At 47.8% G+C, this 10,402-nt stretch overlaps 1 protein-coding gene across 1 annotated transcript; it reads left to right on the forward strand.

The window, feature by feature from the left end:
• The first annotated feature begins 7,282 nt into the window (after positions 1 to 7,282).
• LOC101757522 lies at positions 7,283 to 8,575 on the forward strand. Its single transcript, XM_004979122.4, has 2 exons — positions 7,283 to 7,646; positions 7,962 to 8,575. Exons 1-2 carry the CDS (start codon positions 7,425 to 7,427, stop codon positions 8,328 to 8,330), a joined length of 591 nt encoding a protein of 196 aa, XP_004979179.1. The 5' UTR covers positions 7,283 to 7,424; the 3' UTR covers positions 8,331 to 8,575.
• The last annotated feature ends 1,827 nt before the right edge of the window (positions 8,576 to 10,402 follow it).

The raw sequence follows: 10,402 nt of genomic DNA on the forward strand, positions 1-10,402 counted from the left end.
GTGCATCTCGTACATTTGGCATAAGTAACCAAGAGCCTTTCAAGCCGCTACTGGGTAAGTGTCTCGGTGCTGGAAAACTATAGCTGATACTCGGCTCGATGTTGGGGTAACGAGCACTCCTTCCAATGTGGATGATTACTTCACACTGAGGGATACCGTAGCGCTCGTATTCCCTGCTAGAGTACGTCGGGAGCTCTCGGATGCCAAGGCGCTTCAGGCAAGCGAGCAACAATTTGGGAAACCGGGCTCTTCCGTGCCGCGGCTGTGAGTCCACTCTCCTTCGGCCATCTGGAAAGAATCGGGGTGCAATTTAGTTTTGCAATAGAGCAGAGGTAGGAAGAAATTTTGTAAGTCATTTATTTTGGTCAAGAGGGCTATTCCGGTTCTAAGGTCGCGTCCTCCAGCAAACGACGGCTCTGATACCACCTGAAGCGTCCCTACATCAGCGGAGACTAAATGTGTTGCAAATATCAGTCCCTGCAGGCTGATAGCACATTTATTTATAAGATAATTCAGTTACCGTACAACTCTCGAGGGAGTGGGCGTGAAAGCCACGCCACGATCAGAAGCAAATAAATAATAGTGGCTAACCAAGTGACTGCCAAAAGACAGCACTCGGGACTACACGGCAGTAGAAACATCTTGTGAAGGCCAACACCACAGGCAGCGTTGGGTGTGGACACAACCTCTTACTCAAACTCGTCGGCGACGAAGTCTGGGTCTTCCTCTGTAGCAACAAAGCAAGGGTGAGTACAAAAGTACTCAACAAGTCTAACCCCATCCATGGAGGGGGATAAATCAAATATATGCGCATGGTATAACAAGGATAGGCTAAGGTTTATTTGCAATAAAGCTAGACTTTCATCACATGCATGAGTTTGTTTTCAAAAGAGTTTTTGGTAAAGCTTTTCCTTTAGTAACCGAAACATTGAGTGGGGTTGATCCTACACAAAGGATCCAAATTTTTTTGCTACCGGACTCCCTGTCCGCCATTGCTCACGGCACAACTGCCGGACACTTCCAAAATCAACGCACACACCATGAAAACCATTCATTCCCAAGTGTTAGTTATGTGACCAAGCCGTAATTCGTCCAATGCCGTGGACACAGCTACCCGGATAGGTTTTAACTCTGCAGAGGTTGTACACTTTTTCCACAAGTAGGGTACCACAGCACGATCACCTTAGTGCCGGTGTGGATCCTAACAAAGCCATTACCCACCTTAGCTAAGACTGACTAGCCAACACGGAAGCACCCAAGGGGTTAACGACCTACCATTGACGTCTTCACCAGGACTTAAGTCACCAAGAGCTTACTCCTTTTCCATGGGCTCCCGTTGCTCACCAGCTCACCTGAAGACTAACAGCTCCACTAGTGGGATTTATGCTAAGCCATTACCCATACAACGGTCGAGTGGTTGCACGATGGTTGAATTAGGCAAGATGACACATCAACTCGGTCCTTAACCATGACAAGATGGATATCTCCCAACTTTGCTCAACCACTAAGGTACGAGCCCAACATTCTGGCATTTCACACAAGAAATACCCATCCATCTCATCTAAGCATTCCTTGCCTTTACACTCGAAAACCCATTTCCTCATTTGAAAACACTCACACATTTATTCTCTAAATAAACCATTGTAGTCCTGATTGAATTTGAGTAACGAATTCCTAAGCATTCTAGCAGTAATTATCATCTAAATAGAGCGGATCATATTCAGAGATAAATATAGGACAACAAGGAATAATCATAACAATCGAGGGGTGACTATCCAACCATGTCTTGCAATAAAAACAATATGCACTTTTATAAAAACAGGCTGATAGGTTGTGTTTGAAAAACTAGGAATAAATATGCATCAAAGGGTGAGATTGGACTTGCCGTCCTCAAAGCCTTCCGGAAGTTCCGGCTCATGCTGCTGGTCCTCGGGCTCGGTCTCGCGGTCACACTCCTCCTCATGCTCCTCCTCGAGTACTCCGCGATCTACGGCACACACAAACGGCACACAATAAATAAAAAGAAAATAAGATTTTACCCGTTGAGCTCCGAACAAAGAACGCGAACGGAAAATATGTAGAATGAGTATTTTCGGGAAATTTGGATATGGATTGGCAGAAATATACTGGAGGATGACGTGGTTGAATTTGGGATTAATTGGAGGAAGTTTGGCACATGAAATGAAGAGTTAAACATGGATTAGGGGCTTAAAAGGAGGTTTAGGACTGATTTGCGAGAAACTAGGGACCTATCTGTAAATATTTTTGGGTGGTGGAGGTGCACATCTGCGAAACAACCTTTGAGAGAGGTGGAAGGGTTATTTCATGAAATAGGGAAAATAGGGGGTTAGATCGGAAATTTGGGGAAATCTTCTCTTCTTCTTCCCTGGGTTGCACAGGGAGAATGGGGGCGGCTCGGTGGTGGCCGGCCAGCCGGCCGGGCCTTGCCGGCAGTGAGCCCTGACGGTGGAGGAGGGCAGGGAGGTGTGGAGGCCCCATTTTTGTACTCACCTTGGAGATTTGGAGTCAGGAGGGAGGGCGGCTGGTGGTGGCAAAAGGGGCGGTGGCGCACGGCGTGCAGGCGGCGGTTGGGCAGGAGCAAGGCGAGGGAGCGGGGAGGTGTTAGCGGTTGGAGGAGGTTGGGGTGTGGCGAGCTGGGGCGTCGCCCCTTTTTATAGGCCGGCGGGAGGGGTAGGGAGCGGCCGGTGAAGTAGGGGCCGGCGAGCTCCGGCGGGCGCGGGGCTGGGCCGGCGTGGGTGGCGCGGGCGGCAGGCGCGCCGGCGGGGCTGGGGGTGGGGGCCTGGTGCGGGGCCAGCCACCAGAGTGCACGGCCCGAGGGGTGCTGGTGCGGCCAGCGCGGACCCCGGGGCACGCGGGGGCCGGGGGGGCAGGCGGCCGAGGAGTGCCGTGCGCCGGGGGAAATGGGCCAGGGAGTAATGGCGTGGGGGGCGGCCAGGAGGTGGCCTGGCGTGCGCAGCCTGGAAGAAGAAGGAGGAGGAAGGAGGAAGAAGAAGGAAGAAGAAGAAGGAATAAAAAGAGGAAGAGAGAGAAAGAAAAGAAAAGGCAAATATGAATGGGGAAAAGAGAAAAATAAAAGGGAAAGCCGGCGGGGATTGCGGCACGCGGTCGGAGCACGCGCGGCGGTCTGTCGACCGGCATGCGGCGAAAATTACGGGAGAGGATAAAATGATGGCTGTCGGCTTTGGGTGCCGGGACGGCGAAATCGCTGGGAAGGTTTTAGATTTTCGGGAGCTCAACGGTAAAAAGATGTTGAAAGCAATTTTTAACGAGTGATTTAAGGTGGTGATTTTTTCAGATGTTACACTAGCCGCCACGCCGTTGAAGAGGAAGCGCTGCTTTGGCCACACTCTGCCTTGCCAAGCTCGCCATCTGGGCGGGTCTTGCTCTTCACTCTGTCTCTATGTTTTTACCCGATGGGAAGAGATGAGGATAAAGGTGGGGGGCATCGAGCTAGGTGTACCATAGACTGGACTCGGATGTCTTTCCTTCTCCTACTATTTTTTTTCTAGTTAGAGATCGGGTTTGCGTCACCCTACCATTCATCGTTGTTTCATCGTTGACACTCTTGAGGATGAGGTTGTCGCTGCACCCTCTCAGGTTGTAGCAGTGATGCTTGTGATCAAGCCACCACCGCCGGTATCACTGCCTTTTTAGGCGGTGGCGCCAGCCATGTTGCTGGTCCTCATCACGCTGACTCTCGGTCTGAGTCCATGCCTATTGCCGCATGCTCGCGGACACCGCACCAATGTTGCTGAAGGAAAATGAATTTGTGCTCTTTAGCTGCACCATCAATCATCACAGTTGGCTCACCATCCCATTGAACATGTCGTCAAGAAGTTGCTGATTTTAAGCATTTGAGCACCTTCGCTGATGCTTCAGACCTATGCCCTCCTCCACAACTTCATCCACGTCCACCTCAACTTTTGACTGCTTCAGCACTAAGGGGCTATCATTCGCATGAGCTACTCATCGGTTTTCACTCCAATCGTAGCATTCCCACCGGCATTCCGATTGGGGGGTGTCTCCATTGTTCTCCAGTCAGTCTGTTCGTGTTGCTACCGCTACGACTGCGGGGGCATGTTAGACTATATTTGGTAGTATAGGAAAGATCTCAAGGATGCTTCTTGCCCCCCAAGTCTTATACCCGTATATATTCTCCCTCGAGGCTTAATGCAATACAACCCACGCATTATACACAATTTTACAGAGAGAAATCCTTGATGCTCCAATGTGGAATAGGAATGGTCTTGGTGACCAGTGGTACCGCGAGATAAATCCTTTTTCCGAGTTTGCATCCTCTTCCTTATCTCTCACATACCACATTTACTTTAGTTTCCTATAATTAACATGTGTAGTTTTACACACTTGATAAATTTTAGAGCATATCTGGATATAAATCTTTTAGGTTTATATTTCGTGCAAATTTGCTGGAACTTTGTAGGTTTTTAGGTCTTTTAATTCAAATCCCCCATATAAACAACAGTCGGTTTCGTACAGCTGGATTAGTCTTCCATAGGCGAGGATATGCGCGAGTGGCTAAGCATCTCTAGTGTGTTTAGAAAATGAAGGCGAGATCATCAATTAATTAAAAAATGTTATTTTCATGTATTTGAATTTTACGCCTTATACATAAGAAAATATTTTACAAAAAATATTTGTTTTCCGTCCTCATAATTGCCTTGCGTCCCGTACCCAATAAATTCAAGATATTTTGTGTAACCATCAACAATGGACCTAGATTTAATGCCTATCTAATTCAACTGCAACAGAACAGCACTCAGCCATGACCATCTGCTCCCATCCCCATCGGTGTGGCCATCTTCAAAGCAGAGAAGACGCAGGCAGGGCGTAAAGCTCCTGATGTTAACACGTTCAAACATATGCAACACACAGCCTCTCCAAAGACCTAATTGCATCTGCGTTAACGTGAACAAGGATCGACCGATCGATTGGTCTGTCAACGGAGCAAGAACCGACGGCGGCGGCATCAAATCAAGAGGCCGTCCTGGGGGAATCAATGCCGCATCAGGCATTGAATGGATCCATGCCCCAACGACCAAAGATAGAGGCGCCTCCATTTATTGCTACGGTTGGAAGAGGACGCAGGAGTAGTGAGGAAGAAGAGCCCAAGACGAAGGAGATGAAGCTGTGAAGCACACAGAAGAGAAGTGTCGACTCCACCATCAGCCCAACGAACGAGCCCTGGCTATTTAAGGCCGTTCCTAATGAACATTTGCAGCGCTGCATGGGTGTTGGGGTTGTGAGCGAGACGTGTGCGGTTTTATGACGCATCAGCGCTTCCCTGTCTTTAACTATGGTGAGGGATTAGGGCAGCATCAATAAGGCCATTCTCAATGCAAGTTTCATTCTCATTAAATAACATGTCACATATGCAAAAGCGATGACATGGCATGGAATTTAAGAGGAAAGAGAAGAATTGGATTTCACAGGGATGAAACTAGGTGTACACAGTTACCTAGAGCTATGAAACTGAAATGAAACTTCATTGAGAGGATTTGAGTTTCATCTCCACACATGCATCAACTCCCATTAGTCACTTAAATGATAGATTTAAATGATATGCTCACATATGAAATCGTGAAATGAAACCTTGCATTGAGAGGTTAAGTTTCATTCATCAGGTAAATGGTTATTAGATGACATGGTATTTTTGGAAATTTCCTAGAATGACCTTATACCATATCACACATCGATCCTACAGTGGATCAACGTGATGGTGTCAGCCTTTTTTTTTATAGAGAAAAGCTAGCTAGCTCTTACTACATTATGCAGCCATTGGCGAAGTTTGTTTAAGACTTTTTTTTTGAGCAACCGCGGGCGAAACGCCAACCTGAACATTTATATTAAGCATGCAAAGTTCGGGGCATACAAGGATTTGTGAGACGGCCAGACGGGGAGGATAAGGAGTAAAACAAAAGAGTCACCCTACTATAATTGAAATCCTCTCACTCCAAGCGCGTAGCACTGCAAGGTGGGCATTTGATCTTGCTCAGTGAGACCAAAGATGAAGATCTCCAGCTGTTTGTCTCAAGATTACCACGGACGGCATGTTGATTTGATCAAAAACTCGTTTATTCCTGGCTTTCCAAATATTCCATAGAATGCAGGTGACAATCGTAGACCGAAGTGGCTGATCAAGCTGCTGCAGAAGCTGACACTCGTTTAAGACTTTTCCTGTAGTCGTCAAGTGACATGTACATCCTCAGAGCTAGTACTATGTTATGTATGCTACCTCTAAATCACAAAGGCAATGACACAGCCATTAGAGGTAGCAACCAGCTGCAATTGTTTGAGACGCTCTCAATTAAGGGCCGGGGGAGTGTACATGCGACGGCCATGAATGCCCACCCACAAGAAGCAGTTCATGATCACTGCTGCCACAAACCGAGTTAATGGCGTAGGTATACAATGGATGACAAGGTTGGAGCACTGTACGACGATGGAGACTTTAAGGAGCGAGAGGCGCCATCTAAGCCCATCTCCTTGTACTACTGGCGCTTCGCCGTGAACTCATCACGACCGAATCGAATGCCATCTTCGTTCGCCGGCCGGGCTAGATAGATGCAAGCTCAGGGCTCAAGGGACACGCATGAGCCCTGCTCCGCCGCCGTTAATTCTCCAGCACAGATCGATCGCCAATTCACCATTGGCTGGAGGCCGCATCTGCATGCATTATTTAATCGCATATAACTATAGTCCATACTCCATAGTGACATGCCTGATGTGCAAACGTTTTCTAGCATTTTTCTTATCACAATTGATACGATACGAAGCGTAGCGTAGCATCAATCAGCCAGCCTGCATCTTCTTCTTGAAGCCCAACAAAGCTTCTGTGGGATCTGGGAAGGGCAAGTACATCTGCTACAACGCAGGTGTGTTTTATTAGAGGCGCAGGCCTGCCATGGCAGCAGGGAGAGATCACACCACTACACATCAGAAGCCAACAGACTTTGATGACGGCTACGTACGCCGTAGCCAATAGCCGCGGCGCGCGGCTCGGCTCCCGGCCGGCGTAATGGCGCGCAGCAGGGGCAGCGGCCGGCCGGCCGGCCGGCCGCGCGCGGAGAGGGAACCTTAAATGTGGGGGAGGAGGTGGAAGAGGGGGTTCCGAGCTGAGCCCATTTAAGGGCACTCTACTTGCCACACCTTAAATGCACCCTCACTGTGGCGTTGGATGCAGCTCATTTATGGTGAACCCCCCTCCTCCTCGTCCCTCCTCCTCCTCCCCCGCTCCATCACGGCCTCTATAAATTCATGGGTATCCAACAGCGGCAGGATCCGGCAGCTTGTGTTGTAGAGGGAGCTTGCAGTATAAATAGAGACCACGCAGAGTCGCAGAGGAGCGGCAGGGAGTTGTTGCTTACGGGGGAGGATTTGAGGAGATGGAGGTGCAGCCGGAGCTGTCGCTGGGGATGTCGGCGCCGGCAGCGGGCTTTGCTGTTGTGAAGAGCCCCAGGAGCTCGTCGTCGGACTCGGACGGCAGCGGCGGGAAGAAGAGGAAGCACTTCGCATGGAGGGAGGAGGCCATGTCCCATGCAAGCGGCCTGGAGCTCCAGCTCGGCGACCCTCTGCCGCCGGACTGGGAACAGTGCCTCGACCTGCATGTGAGCATCTATATAATTACACACGCACACCCTTGTTATGTTGTTTGTTTTTGGTAGTAGAATATTTTGCGTTCCATGGTGGAAGTGAAACTGGAAACCTGCTGTATTTTAGAAAGCAGAGTACCATCTACGTGGCAGAGTCCGTTGATGATCTAGCAGGAGAAGCAGAGCACTGTTTTAGGAAGTAGAAGTGTATAACTCACTGAATGATCCTTATGCTATTGATGCTGTCACGTGTTGTACTCCATAATTTTTTTTTGGCAATCATGGCCAATGACAGTTTAACTGAATCTTAAACTTGTATGTTTGTGGCAGTCTGGGAGGATGTACTACCTGAACAGGAAGACCATGAAGAAGAGCTGGGTGAGGCCGAGGTCGTCCAACAAGGAGGAGCAGGGCGCCCTGAACCTGGAGCTCAACATCTCCACGACCCCTTCCATCTTCGACGGCAAGGCTAGCTCCATCGGTGCTGCCGTTGCGGACGAGACCAGAAGCCCGAATGGCGGCGGCCACATGGTGGCCGTGCCCTGCGCCAACTGCCACCTCCTCGTCATGCTCTGCAAGTCCTCCCCGTCGTGCCCCAACTGCAAGTTCGTGCAGCCGTCGGTGCCTGCCATGCCGCGGACGCCTCCCCGCCGGCTTGACGCCGTCAAGCCGCTGGAGACCCTGAGCCTCCTGCACTAGGCTTGCACCGTGCAAGCGGGGCAGGGCAAGCAGGCCACTGTAGAAAGGGGAGACAGCAAGTGAAAACTGAAACTAAGTTGCTCAAAACTCAAATAGTAGTGGTGAGATAGATGAGCTAGATGGGGGACTGTGTGGGTATAACTGTAAGGGTGCTGCACATGCTGCAACTTAAATGCAAGTGAGGCGACCAAGTAGTAATTAAGCAAAAATCAATTTAAGCATCCTCTGTTTCGATCGACATTATACAACTCTAAGTGTGGTGATGCTCCTGTGTGGAGTCATAAACTGTAGAAGCAGTGCATTCTATTCTTTTCTATATTCACATAGAGTTAAACACTGACTTAGGCGCCCCTAAAATCCCAACTTTAGCACTATGAAAAAAGAAGATTTTCCATCACATCAAACTTGCGGTACATACATGGAGTACTAAATATAGATGAAATCAAAAACTAATTGCACAGTTTTGTTGTACTTTGCGAGACTAATCTTTTGAGCCTAATTAGTTAATGTTTGGACAATAATTCATAGGCAAATCGCCAGCATCCAGCGATGCTCCAAAGAGGTAACAGATGGGGGAAGGGGGGGCGGTGCTATACCTTCTGCTGATGTCTGGCTTCAGACTTTTTTTTTGAAGCAACGTCTGGCTTCAGACTTGAGGGCGGTGCACGTCTCGTTTCGCCATGTCATCCTTGTCCCTGGCCAAGGCCGTCGATAGCACTGCGTAGGAAAAAACCAAAGATGGATGATTCATAGTGTGTTTCATGGCAAACGAGTCAAACAAGACTGATGTGATGACGATACACAACACAACGACACGTAATGCGCCAACGGACATGACGCAGCGATCGGCCTTGGATCAATCATCAATGCAAGAAGGCTGCTCGGCTTGTTTGGTATGCGGCGAAATTCGGTCAACATGAAATTGGCAAAGTTTTGGTAAGTAAATGAACTTGGAAACCAATAAAAACTGCATCTCACAAAAGTTATAGTGCCAAATGAACCAACTATATGTGCATACTTCAATCATGGTTCGAATGCATGGGCACTAGACCTTAAACCAAAATGCACAAGTCAATCCTTCTCCTTACTGTCAAGAAAGTTTGGTGGTTTCACTTGCCGGTCCAAGCAGGCTCTTCCAAACCATGCAAGAGAGCACATCAGTACATTCTGGATCCTGCACAAGAGAAAAGCACAGCAATTAATGCATTCAATGTTGGGAAATGGATTAGCCCTAACTAATTAATGCCGGTTATAGGGTGTTAATTGTCTGTTGCTCAATATAATGGTCCAAGTCAACACCGAAGTTAGGAGTCATGTGGAACTGTCTTTGCCATGTAAAACTCTCGGTTTTTGCGCATTGATCATGGCCAAACCGTCGCCAGCACAACAAACTATCTAAAGTATACTATGAACAAAATTACAGAAAACATCATTTAGGGTACACCCCGTTAGTACCTGTCACATCGGATGTTTTGATACTAATTAGAAGTATTAAATATAGTTTAATTACGAAACTAATTGCACAGATGGAGTCTAATTCGCGAGACGAATCTCTATTAAGTCTAATTAGTCCATGATTTGACAATGTGGTGCTACAGTAACCTTTTGCTAATGATGGATTAATTAGGCTTAATAGATTCGTCTCACGAATTAGTATAGGGCTTCTGCAGTTAGTTTTATAATTAGCTCATGTTTTGTCCTTCTAATTAGCGTTCGAATATCCGATGTGATCCTCCTAAAGTTTAGTACGTTGTATCGAAACAGCCCCTAAATCTCCTGCTGCTCCGTTGCCCATCATCTTTAATAGAATGTGGTAATACATAGTCTATTATCATAAAAGGGATACAACACTAAAAGTAGTTATGATTTTTTATCATAGTTACGATGCATTTTGGAAGCCGACAATACTCACTGAATCCTGAAAATTTGTATGAGAATGGAGTATGACTCATAGACAAATATTCCAAATTTTGCATGTCTTAATCAAACACAAGTCCTTGATGCTTAGAACAGTTTGCTAGATGGTAGTTTGTACTAAGTTGGCCTTCGTAATAAAGAGTATTTATGGTTAC

Source organism: Setaria italica, chromosome VIII, assembly GCF_000263155.2.
Source record: "Setaria italica strain Yugu1 chromosome VIII, Setaria_italica_v2.0, whole genome shotgun sequence".
Lineage (NCBI taxonomy): Eukaryota > Viridiplantae > Streptophyta > Magnoliopsida > Poales > Poaceae > Setaria > Setaria italica.